Source organism: Sarcophilus harrisii, chromosome 6 (assembly GCF_902635505.1).
Source record: "Sarcophilus harrisii chromosome 6, mSarHar1.11, whole genome shotgun sequence".
NCBI classification, from domain to species: Eukaryota; Metazoa; Chordata; class Mammalia; order Dasyuromorphia; family Dasyuridae; genus Sarcophilus; species Sarcophilus harrisii.
Window position 1 is genome coordinate 177,430,421 of NC_045431.1, and position 13,276 is coordinate 177,443,696.

General features: G+C 44.5%; 1 protein-coding gene across 11 annotated transcripts in view; it reads left to right on the forward strand.

Annotated features, from left to right (window-relative positions):
* Nucleotides 1-13,276, forward strand: part of MTUS1 (microtubule associated scaffold protein 1) — a 125,209-nt gene that overhangs the window by 59,301 nt on the left and 52,632 nt on the right. Inside the window, exon 1 of one of the 11 annotated variants that reach the window (XM_031942194.1) lies at nt 2,668-2,912. The exons of 9 other annotated variants lie outside the window; for them this stretch is intronic. In XM_031942194.1, coding sequence (XP_031798054.1) covers nt 2,723-2,912 — 190 coding nt within the window. In that variant the 5' untranslated portion in view covers nt 2,668-2,722. Of the gene's footprint in view, nt 1-2,667; nt 2,913-10,073; nt 10,171-13,276 lie in introns of those variants that run through there. One more of the 11 variants, XM_031942197.1, reaches the window with a different exon arrangement.

Here is a 13,276-nt window from a genome sequence, read left to right on the forward strand (position 1 = left end):
CTGGAATTCAATGTAATGGTTTTTAGTCATCTCCCAGAGTTCTTTTTCTGGGTATAGTTAGTTCAGTTCATTACTGCTCCATTAGAAATGATTTGGTTGATCTTGTTGCTGAGGATGGCCTGATCCATCAGGACTAGTCATCATCTAGTATTGTTGTTGAAGTATATAATGATCTCCTGGTCCTGCTCATTTCACTCAGCATCAGTTCGTGTAAGTCTCTCCAGGCCTTTCTGAAATCATCCTGTTGGTCATTTCTTACAGAACAGTAATATTCCATAATTTTCATATACCACAATTTATTCAGCCATTCTCCAACTGATGGACATCCATTCAGTTTCCAGTTTCTAGCCACTACAAAAAGGGCTGCCACAAACATTCGTGCACATATTGGTCCCTTTCCCTTCTTTATAATCTCTTTGGGATATAATCCCAGTAGTAACACTGCTGGATCAAAGGGTATGCACAGTTTGATAACTTTTTGAGCATAGTTCCAAACTACTCTCCAAAATGGTTGGATTCGTTCACAACTCCACCAACAATGAATCAATGTCCCAGTTTTCCCACATCCCCTCCAACAATCATCATTATTTTTTCCTGTCATCTTAGCCAATCTGACAGGACACACACACTTTATAGAGCTTTTTAAAGCCCAAACAATCACTATATGTTAAAAATTGGAATCCTGGTTCTTCTGGCTAAAATCTTTGGGTTTATCCAAGCCTGGGCTATTATACTCATTTGACTTCTCTGTTTTTTGTACCTAATATATTCCATTGATTATTAGGGCAATATCAAATAAGTTTGATTACTGCTTTTTCATATAATTTTGAGATCTGGTACTACTAGATACCCTTTCTTGCCATTTCCCTCTGTTATTTCCCTTACAAAGTTTAATATTTTGAATCTGAAGATGAGTTTTCTTATTTTTCCCTAACTCTAAAGTAATCCATTAATCAGCATGGTATTTATTTTTAGGTAGTATTTAGGTAGTTTTGGCATTTTAGATAGTAACTGGCATTTTTATTATATTGTCACAGCCCAACCATGTTCAGTTAATATCAATCCATCTATTTAGGTCTATCTTTATTTGGAAAGTGTTTTATAGTCATATTTACATATTTTCTGTGTATGTGTTGATAGGTGGATTCCTAGGTATTTTCTACATTCTTTACTTGTTTTGAAGTTTCTTTTTCTATTTCTTCCGTTGGGTTTTGCTAATAATACTTAAAAAGACCGGTGATTTGCATGAATTTATTTTATATCCTTCTGCTTTGCTGAAGTTATTGTTTTGTCTAGTTTGTGCCTGCTGGTTTTAGGTACGTATTATTTCACATATTAAAGAAACACTCTTGTATGCCTGCACTTTTGTATTTTTTAGTAACAGAAATGGTGTTGCATGTTGGTCAAAGCTTTGTTTACTCGTGTGCATCTGTTATTTTACCCCCTCTTCTTTCTTCCACAAGGTTAAAGTATTTTGAAAGAATCATGTGACTTTGTATTATTAACATATGATCTATTATGTTCATAGTTTTCCTAACATTGATTCCTGGTGTGAATCAATCCTGGGTGGGGAAATGAAGATGGAAATAACAATTCTTTGTGGAAGGGAAGGGAGGGGGTGAGAGAGGGAAGAGGTATACAAGGAAATTAGGTATCCGGGGGGAAAGACTTTGTTCATCTAGGATACCTGATCTGTGTTTGAAGGCTGCTGGGAATAATACGCTAGACAGGCTTCAGGAGGGATGCTTGAGGAGTGGAGCCTTGAAGATTCTGATGCATTGGGGAAAACCTGCTGATTGGATTGCATTTGAGCAATCCCTAGAGAGATCTCATTTGAATGAAATGCTCCTAGCATAGTCTCTCTGTGTCTTAGATCTTTTCAGGGACTTGTATAGAGAAGGCGTCTAATAAATGCTGGCTAAGTTGAGTTAGATTTAATTTGCCCTCTTTTCCCTCAGAGATAGTAGTCATAGAATTGAAACCTTAAGGCTATGTATGGCACGTTGGGAATTTTTACATCAGGTAGCAAAAGAAGCATTATAGAAGGGATTAAAATGGATTATCATTAAGTTTTTCTCCTTAAAGATATTTCTCCTGGGGTGTAGTTGAATCTGTGGTGATATGTTATGATATAGAATGAATTGCCTGTTATTCATGTATTTGTGTGTGTGACTTGAATAATACAAACCTTGTTATGCTAAGGCGACTTGATATGCAGGACTTGTGCTGTGTGTGCTGCCTTTGGACCCCCCCTCCTACATCCTTCCCCCCTCCTTATTCCTCCAGGCTGCATCAGTTAGAGGCTGATGGCACTTTGATATTAGGGGCCAGGCTCCGGCTGTGGGCGAGGTATTTGGGAGCCAGCCTTTCTTATGGAGAAGCTGACAGCCATGTTGACTCTGCCATTCTCTCCCCGTGCCGTTACCGGAGCTCCAAAGGAGGTTGTAAGATGCTTTGTGTTCTTCGGTGCCTCTCACCAAAGGGGTTTCCCACAGAGCCCTCCGAACCGCCGGCTGTGGAGATGCCCTCCAGAGGCAGGCTCCGCATCTCCATCCCTGATCCTGTCCTCTGCCTCCTCACTGTTTGATCTTGCATACCTTGGAGCAAGCTGACAGATATGCGCCCCCCCCCCCCCCCAATTCACTCAGAGCGAGCAGAAGGAGTGGGAGCGAGTGAACATGGCTGCAGCTCACCAGGCTTGAGCTAGCTCCGATCCTTTTAAATGACCGGACCCGGAGGATTTCGAAGCTGCACAGAAACGGAGGTTTCTTCCCGAGTTTTCATCAATTCCACCCTGACCCCTCCGGCCGAGTCTCAGCGACACTATGATATCACCTTACTGACCTTGCTGGTGGTGGGCTCCTACAGCCTTTGTTTGGCGCCTTTGTTAGCTGCCTTTACGGGAAGAAGAAGTAGGTCACTGACTTCTGCTTTGATTTTCCTTTTGTCCTGTTGTGTCCTGTAGTGTTGTGTTTTCTGAGAGTGTCCTAAGGGTTAAGGCAGTGTGGTCCTCAGAGGGAGCTGGGGGTGCGGTCCAGGTGAGGGGAAGATAGTTCCTGGAGGTTTTTTGGAGGGAGGTATTGCTGTGAAGTTGGAGATGGGCATCTTGGCGTGGTCAGGGCTGATGGGGAAGGAGAGCTTTAAGGTCTTGGTCATGCATTCCACGGAATTCCCCACAAACCTGGGCTACCTCCCCAAAGGGGTGTCATATGGGCTTTAAATCCCAAGGGAAAAGAAAAGATGGAAAAATAAATAAGTTTTGTGTGTAATATATTGGGGAGAGACAAGAAGGTTTACCATTAGAAATAAGTTTGCTTTCTGTCTGTGTGTATGTGTGTGTGTGTGTGTGTCTGAGAGGGAGGGAGGGAGAGAGACAGACCGAGGGAGGGAAGGAAGAAAGGAAGGGGGGGAAAAGAGAGGGAGATGGAGATGGACACTCCAAGTTATACTTTCTTCTCGTGCCTGGGATGATAAAAGATGAAACTGAGACATTTCTGCTCCCTCCAAGAAAGGTCGTGCTGATGGAGAATTCTGTTTCTGGAGTGGCTGAAAGCTCTGCGAGCAGAGGAGGGGCTGGGGGCTTCTTGCCAAGTCAGCTCATTCCTTTGTTGTGTGGGCCCCTTAGCTGCAGCCTTCAGGACCGGGTCAGGGAAAGTGAGCTAGCTGACTAGTGTAGAGCAGCAGCAGCCTGGATACTCTAAGGAGATGCTCAGAAGGCTCGGAGGGCTTGAGAGCAAGTGAGGAGGGGTGTGGACAGGGCCAGGCAGTAGCAGGAGCTTTTTCCCCCTCAGCTGTAACAGGTACTTGGGCTGCCCGGATTTCCCCCTTTGGGACTGGATGGTGTCAGGTGTCTGCATCTGGATGTGTAAATGGTCAAATACAGGGATAAAAAAAAAACCTCGAGACCAACTCCACACTGAAGAGATGGACACAAGGCTGACTCTAGAAGGGCTGGTACTGAGGGGATGTTTGCTTAATGGAGGTTTTATATGAATTCCATTCTGTGTGTGTGTGTGTGTGTGTGTGTGTGTGTGTGTGTGTGTGATATCAGTCAGATTTTCTCAGTGTTACTCAGACCCATCGGAGATTTTTGAAAAATGAGGCATCAAAGGCTCTCTTTGGGTTCAGAAAATCTTCATTGCTCAATCTGCTTGCAGATTTCTTGGCTTTTAAATAAAATGCTTTTCAATTATTTAATCCAAAAAATGTGCTGCTAGGTCATCTGATGTTAACATCACATGTTTAGAAAAAGGATTTGGAAATATCCAGAGAATTATTAGAATGATTGTTACTAGTCTGAGTGTGATTTTAAGGTTCACAGACCACTTTACCTAATAGTGTTAACACTTGATATTCTTGGCCATCCTGTGAGGAATATGCCAGAGGTACTCATCCCCATTTTACAAATGGGAAAACTGAAACTTGTGGTCCTTATATGTAGAAAGATATAATCAGGAAGCACTGATCCCCAAGTCTTAGCAGAGTTCCTTGGCCCCCAGCAAGCATGACACGTTTGTCCAGAGCTGATTTCCTCATTTCTTCCTTTGTCCAATTCCTTTTTGTAAGGCACACCCAGCATCCAGAGCTGTATTTGAATCCGGACCTTCTTGTCTGCAGACTCAGTGCTCTTGCAACTATACCATTCAGTTGCTTTTAAGGAAAATGATAGCTCTGAATCTAGGAGGGATCTCGGAAAATATTGGGGCCAAATCCTGGTTTTATAGCCCTTTAGCTACGAGAGTTGAGAATTTCTCTGGGGTTGCCTGGGTAGGCTAGGTTTTAAAGGTAGGATTTGACCCCAGGGCCTTGGACTGCAGAGCCGGGATAGTTCTTTTAAACTTTCTTCTGTGATCGTCTCTCGTGTCCATCCCTGGCTCATGTTGTAACAAAGGAAGACCCTTGGGGAGAGCCCTCGTCCCATCTGCCATGCTCACCTGTTTGCCAGAGCCTGCATTGGCCACCCTTGGGTCCTGAGCGCTGGCCTTCTGTTCCTTATCCTGCTTCATTACCATATACGCTTCCTTCCTTTGCCTCAATCTGTTACTTAAAGCTTAGGGGCTGCCCCCTCCCATAAAGGACTTGGGTCCAAAGTAAACTTGACCTTCAAAAGAGAATCAGAACTTTCTCCCCCTTGGGGTCATTGGCCCACATTCCTAGAAAACATTTATATTAAATTGAGGGATGGCTCGTGTTAGCGTCTTCTTTTCTTTCTTTCTTTTTTTTTTTTTTTAATTATAACTTTTTATTGACAGTACATATGCCTGGGTAATTTTTTACAACATTATCCCTTGTACTCACTTCTGTTCTGACTTTTCCCTTTCCTCCCTCCACCCCCTCCCCCAGATGGTCTTATACATGTTAAACATGTTATAGTATATCCTAGATACAATATATGTGTAGCATCTTCTTTTCAAGGGATGAATACGGTCCCTTCTGGGTAGCTGCTAAGGAGTGGAGATGAAAGATTTATTTCCTTCCTCACTTACTAAACATCCTAAGTGCTCCTGGGCAGACACTTAAGTGCGTAACACTTTGTGGGGTTACTGAATGAATGGGAATACTCTTGCACACATGTCTGGGTAGCCACAAGTCCAGAACTTCTGGAAAGCTTGCTCTGGTCTTGGACACCTGCCCTTAGCTGCACTCCTCCCAGTCTTTCCCTCGAGGGCAGCCTGGTGCTTGAAATCCAGATTCAGATATACCTAAGTAGCCCTTGTAGCTGCTGGGGCTAAGGGAGAGAAGGGTGGGAGAAGTCTCCACCTCCTTGCCAGAAGTCTGAGGGAGAGCTAGCACCAATTGTTTCCCAAAGCACAGAAAGACTCTGGAAGCTTCCTCCCTCTGTGGCTCTGTGCCACCCACAGAGTAGATGGCTCAGGTTCTAGTCATAGCGTGTTCGAGCATCATCCAAAAGCCTCGTGCCCTGGAGCTGCCCCCAGAGCTGTAGTGTCGATGTCTAGCTCGTTGGGAAGCAATCCAACCCAGCCCTGTTACCCCAACACACACATCTTCCCATGGTTCTTGGAGTTCCTTGATAGTCATTTCTTACAAAACAGCAACATCCCATTGTGTTCACTTATAGAAGCTTGGTCTTGCTTTTCCAAGTCGATGGGCATTCACTTGCATTTTTGTTATTTTCAATTGTACTGATAGGAGGAATATACACAGAAACCTTTCTGTCTCTGATCTCCTTGTACCCTAAGACCAGTAGTGGGACACAGTTGTTTTATTTATTTAATATCAGGTAGTTGGAGTTAAGTATCTTGCCCAGGTTAAGTATCCCACAGCTAGTAAAAGTCAACTGTCCGAGGCTAGATTTGAATTTCTGTCTCCAGGATGGGTGTCCTATCCATTGCTCTCCACCTAGCTGCCCCAATTGTTTTTTTTTTTTTTTAATAATAGCTTTTAATTTTAATTGTTTTTTTAAATGATAGCTTTTTATTTTCAAAATATATGAAAAGATAATTTTCAACATTCACTCTTGCAAAACCTTGGGTTCCATATTTTTCTTCCTCTTTTCCTTTCCTCCTCCCCTAGACAGCAAGTAATCCAGTTATGTTAAGCATGTGCAATTCTTCCATACATATTTCCACATTTATCATGCTGCACAAAAAAAATCGGATCAAAAAGGGAAAAAGATAAGAAAAAAAAAAGCAAGCAAACAATAACAAAAAAAGGTGAAAATACAACGTTTCCCATAGTCCTCTTTCTGGATGCTGATGGCTCTCTCCATCAGAAGTCTATTGGAATAATATAAGCATTTAAAAAGATGAACCCAGCACCATTGCCCTGTGCTGGGCAATGAGAGATACTTAGAAAGATGAGACTCAGTCCTGCCCACAGGAGCTCGCCGTCTTGTTGGGAAGAGAAGATAGCAGATAGTTATGTGTTCCAATAGAATGGAATTCCTGCCCAAGACAGCTGCCAACAGTAGACTCTGAATTCAGAGGACATGGAGAACATACTATTAGCTTAGCAAGTTTTCAGGGATAGATTGAAGTTTACCTTCACTAGGATGGTCACTAGGATTTCAGTAGGTGTAGGTTATGGTTCAAGGGGAATATAGCCATTGGGAATGGATTGATCAAAAGTATATTAAGTTTTCCTTGTGTCAGATGGGACCTATTCCCTGATACAGTGAATGAGATTCACTGTGACCATGGGACCTTCTCTAAGTTATAACCTCCATAGACTATGCTTCTCTTTAGGATTCCCCTTGGGGATATAGTCCATTCACCAAGGTCTGCTTGGTACAAAATTGCATTTATTGACATATAGTGCCTACTATGTGCCAGAGATTGGCACTGAATTTGCTTCCTGCCTCTCTCAAAAAACTTACACTTCTTCCCAGTCTTTTACAAGCATCCAGAGCAGTAATAAGATGTCAGCTATGGGACCAAGTTTTATTTAACCTGGCATAAAAGCCAGAATGGGCCTAGGCCTGAGCCCCTTAATGAAGGGATCCTTCTTTGTAGTGTTCTTGCCTTCATTCTATTTAAAATGTTTTTTAAAATAACAACTTTTAATTTTCAAAATACATGCAAAGGTTTTGTTTTCTTTATCATTTTTTTTTCTTTTTTGATCTGATTTTTCTTGTTCAGCAAGATGATGATTGTGGAAATATGTTTAGAAAAATTGCACATGTTTCACGTATATTGTATTACTTGAGTCTAGGGAGGGGGAGGAAGAGAGAGGGAGAAAATATGGAACCCAAGGTTTTGAAAGAGTGAATGTTGAAAATTATTTATGCATATGTTTTGAAAATAAAAGGCTTTGATTAAAAAAAAGAAAAATAAAAAACACACGCAAAGATAGTCTTCAACATTCACCCCTGCAAACCCTGTGGCTCCAAGTTTTTCCCCCTCTTCCCTCCCACTTCCTCTTCTAGATGGCAAATAATCCAATCTGTGTTAAACATGTGCAATTCTTCTATGTATACATGTTTCTACATTTATCATGCTGCACAAGAAAAATCAGATCAAAAAGGGAAAAAATGAGGAAAAAAAACAAGCAAACAGCAAAAAGTGAAAATACTCTGTTGTGATCCACATTCAGTCCCACAGTGCTCCCTCTGGGTGCAGATGGCTCTCTCCGTCACAAGGCCACTGGAATTTTGCCTTCATTCTAGACTATATGTCTTAGATATGTGTATAAATAGATAAATGCATGTGAGATACAGCTCAAACCCTGTGTTTCAGGACTAGAGCTTTGGTATTGTTTGTGGCCACTAGGTGGTACCATGGACAGGGTGTTAGATTTGGAATTGAGAAGTTCAAATCCAGCTGTAGGTATCCAGCTGTGTGAACTTGGGCACAGCCTCTGTCTGCCTCAGTTTGTTCATCTGAAATATGGAGGATGATAGTAGCCCCTGCTTCTCAGGATGAAATGAGTGTTTGGTGCTCCTTAAAGCTCTCTATAAATGCTACTGTTGTTGTTATTGTTACTTAGTATTTTTACTCTCATCACTACAAGGTGTCGAACTCTGAGTGAGCTTGGGTGGCTTCTTGCCTTCTCTCTCACACGATTGCATTTCTTTCCTTTGCAAAGATCTCAGGGGTATCAAGGTCCCTCTGCAGGTGTGGGTGCAGATCTTACTGTTTGTTTGGGGGTTGGTTTGTCTAAAAAGACTTTCTCATTGATGGAGCCCAGGTTTTCTGCCTGGTCCTGGGAGAACTCGCTAGGCTCTTGGGGACCTCTCTCCTCTCTCCAGCCTCTGCTCTCTACTCTGCTCAGTCCCTCCTTCTGTACTGGTCTCTCCTCATGGTGGGCTTCCACTTCAAGGTCAACAGACCTTTACTAGAAGCATAAGCTATGCTGGACACTGAGGGTGATGACAGAAAAGCTCTTCCCTCAGGAAGCTTCAACTCTACAGCCTATGATGTGTATGTGGTAATAGAGGAATGAGTCACCCAGCCCTGGGTACAAATCCCTCCTCAAACATTTGCTAGCAAGTCACTCCACCAGCTCCCTGCCTCATTTTCTTTATCTGTACAACAAGGAGTCTGGGCTTGTTAGGTTCTCTCCAGCTTTAAATTTGAATACTAATAAGTAAATTCAATTTGAGGACAGGGGATGCACAAACTAATTGGAAGATTGAGAAGGGACTGAAGAGACCATGGAGTCGTCCTCTCTCATTCACAGATAGGGAAACTGAGGTCCAAGGAGAGAGGTGATGTCTTTCTGGAGGTCACATAGATGTAGTCACACAGTGGCAGGGGTAGGATTTGAACCCTGCACAGGGATATCATGAAGTCACTCACTAAGGTCACAGAGAACATTCTTGCCTATGGCAAGCTGAGGTCTGAGTCCTGCATTTCCAAGGGAGGGAGCTGAGGGTGAATGGTTGGGTCTGGCCGTGCACCCAGAGCCAGTGAGTATGGGCACCAGTCCCGCCTCTTGCTAAGGTCCATCCAGCGCTCGGCATTTGGATCTGAAAGCGAGGGTCCCAGGCTAAGAGAGCGAGGGGCTGCCTTGGCTGACAGTGGGTGCAGGAGATCAGAGATAGTAGAAACCAGCTGAGGGGGCAGCAGGTGGGGCCATCACGTCTACCTAAATTAGGGCCCTGAGGAAGGAAGAGTCCCAGTGAGTGCGAGGGACATGTGGAGAGGGAGAGAGGGCAGAAAGTGCCAAGGAGCTCCTGACTCCTTCCAAGAAGGCTCCTGCCACTACAAACCATACTGGTGCCACTCAGAGAGTATCTATTGATTGCTTGCTGTGTTCTGGCCTCTACAGGGAGCTAAGCCCCAGGGCCTCCTTCATGGAGCTCCCAGAGGTGAGGGGAGGAGACCCACCAGAGAACCCCAGTGTCCATGGAAGGTAGATGGAGAGTGCCCCGCCTGGTGCAAGCTGACACCTTCATTACTGCCTTGTACAGTCTTAGAGACGTTTCTCTCCCATACAGTCCTATTGGCGACCAACCTGTGCTAGAGCCTTCCAAGTTTGTATAGGTTTGCTCAGCCAGAGCCAGACACCACACCTTCCCTTGGCCCTGACATTGTGATGTCATGTTGGTCCTCTTGGAGCACAAAGGACAACAGCAATAGTCTTAGTCGTGTGACAGACTGACTGCTATGGCTATTCTGTGGCAGCACCTGAACCCAAGACTCCAAGGCCAGCCCCTGCCCACTGTCCTGAGACCTGCTCTCCATTTCTAGATGGGCCCCCGCCCCTCAGGTGAGCTCTGCTCACCCCAGTGCCTCCCAAACACCCCCTCAGCATTCTAGTCCCCTTGAGTTCTCTCTTCTCTCATAAAAATGTAAGTTCTTTGAGGAAAAGGAGAGTCTCATTTTCTTCCTGTGCTTGATATGGCACCTGGCACCTTGTAAGTGGTGGGCAATATATGTATTCTCTCTCTCTGTGTCTCTCTTTCTCTGTGTTTGAATCTCTTTTTGTGTGTCTCTATTTCTGTGTGTATCTCTCTCTCTTTCTCTGTCTTCCTGTGTGTCTGCCTGTTTCTCTGTCTCTCTCATCTCCATCTCTCCTGTCTCTCTTGTCTCTTGTTTGTTTCCTCTCTGTCTCTGTCTCTGTTTCCTCTCTGTCTCTGTTTCTGTTTCCTCTCTGTTTCTGTCTCTGTGTGTCTTTCTCTCTGTGTCTTCCTGTATATCTGTGTCTCTGCCTGTTTGTCTCTCTCATCTCTGTCTCTGTCTTTCTCATCTCTGTTTCTCCTGTCTTGCTTGTCTGTCTGTCTGTCTGTCTGTCTGTCTGTCTGTCTCTCTCTCTCTCTCTCTCTCTGTCTCCTCGGCTGGGTCTATGATCACTGGGCTAGTTTGGATAAGAACAGAACCGCCTTCTCTGGACTTTGGAGAATGAGGGAGGTACCTAAGCAGCCTTGGGAGCCTTAGAGATAAGTCGTCACCTACCCACCCCACTGTGTCTGAAGTTTTTATACATGTGCTCTGACTTCTTTCTGTGAGTTCAGCCAGATGCATTAATTTGGCACCAGTTGTGTGCTCGGTTCTGGGGAAGCGGAGACCAAGAATGAAGCATCTCTGCCTCTAAGGAGTCAATTCATAATCCAATTTATTATTAGTTTGATAGTTTAAAAATATACATACATGTTTTTAAATTAATTTTTATAATGAACAAAAATACTTTCTCTTTCTCCTTCCTCCCTTATCGGAAAAAAAGTGTGCGCATATGCCCTGTGGGTGACTTCCACCTAGTTGTTCCTATTGGTTATAAGCTGTCTTTCTCAGCCCCTTCTCCCAGCCCTCCCTGGGGATAGATGAATGATTCCTGACTTGCTGTGGACTTGGAGTTAACCCAGGTTCAGTCTCAATGCAGCCCCTGGCTATGTGACAGTGTTCATGGCCCTTAATGTTTGCCTGCCTCAATGATCCTCCTGTAAAATCCTGGCACTGTGAGGCTCTCAGATAAGAGAAAGAGCTTGCAGAGTGATTTCTAGCCCCCAAAGGGCTGTGTAATTATCACATTTTTATTTATCTTGACTGAAGTCCCTGTTCGTTTCACTAGGTGGGAGAGGCTCTGGGTCCAAGGCTTGTGGTGGGTGTGAGGCTGCAGGGGGGGGGACTGGGTCCTGCCGAAGCCCCCCTTCTCCTGGCTTAGCCTCGAGGAGCTGAGCTGGGAACAGGACAAGACTCCTTGTTCTTTTGCCCCCGTGATTGGCTGATTAGCTGATCTGATTAGCTGTCTAATTAGATTAGCTGGGGGGCCCCCTGGGTCTATCCCTTCAATCCACCCAAGAGGAAGCAGATGATCACAGAGGAGCAGGGGCTTAGCAGGGGCTTCCCACGGTCACACAGCAGGGCAGCATCAGCCTAGGACCAGGACCAGCTTCCTGACTCTCCCTGACTCTTGATGGCTGGCCAGGGATTTCCATCTCCAACGCCTCAGGCTGGAGAACTTGCCCTACTTTCTGTTGGCTTCTCTCGCTTGGTTCAGTGCCCTTGGGTGGCTACAGCTCCCAGGGATGGAGGGTCATTTACATTTAGTGTCTGATGGGAGGTGGTGTGGAAGATATCTCCATCTGTCACAATGGGAAATGTTTTCTATTTCTCACCCCAATAAATGTTACTATTTTCTTTTATTTTTAAATGATTACTTTGATTTTTTTAATGCTCCTTCCCCATAATTAGATGAAATGAGATAAAAGATTGGAATTTATAGCATGAGCCTGTTATGACTGCCAATGATGCTATCCATTATACCTGCAGTATACTGAAGGTTTACCAGAAGGTAGGAGGCATTTGTATAGTTGTAGTTATACATATACACGTATTTCGGTATACACATATATGTATATAGGTGGACACATGAATATGTGTGTGTATATCTGTCTGCATTTCTCTTCATTTTGAAGTTGATAAGACTTCAGGGCACATACAACAGAGCTGAACTTGTGGCCAGGAGGACTGGGGTCCAACTGGGTCCCACGCTGGCTGTATGACTATGGACAAGTATTTTAATCACTTGGGGCCATGGGCTGCTTCCTAAGACTTAATGGTCCTAGAAGAGGTACTGATGAAGGAACCTTCTCCTCTGGGATCTCTATGACAATATGAACACTGGTCCAGCCTCCAGCTTTCTCCCTATGAACCAGAAAACTGACCTGAGAAGAAGGAAGGAAAGGATGGGGACCAGAGAAGTTGAAGTCCCATTTTCTTGACTTTCTTCTCTGAGGAGAGATGTTGCCAGTCTTTTTTGGCGTTTGTCCCCACAACAACGTTCCCTCCCAATAGCTGGCCAGCAGGCCAGTCACAGGAGTGACTATGAGGGAAGGGGAAGGAGGAGCGGTTTTTGCCTTTCCCCACTGGGAGTTGGAAATCATCAATTTAGGCTGGGCCAAGAGATCAACCTCAGGAGGATCATGGCTCTGTAGGAAGATGCTCAGCCTCCCTGAGGCTGTGGGCCTGGCTCCCAAAGGTGTCACCTGGACCCCTATGCCAACCATCCTGACCCATCTGCTCCCAGGCTGTGGACTCAGTGCTGATAGTGGGGAGAGAACTGGCCCTCCAGAGGTGGCTCCAGGGCTGCTTTCAGAGAGAATAGGGCCAAGTGCCAGGGACAAAGGACTTTCTGTGAATCCAACATGTACTTTTGGGGTCTGCAAAATACCTCTGTCGGACAGATTTTGCCAGTAATAGGGAAGTAGTTGATGGTGCAGTGGAGAGAGCACCAGGGTCAGGAAGATGTGAGTTCAAATTAAATTCAGCCTTAGAATAATTGGATGACAACTTCTGTCAGCCTCAGTTTCTCAGCTGTAAAACAATTACAGCACCTGCCTTTCAGTGTTGTTGTGAGGATTAAATGATAGTTAATA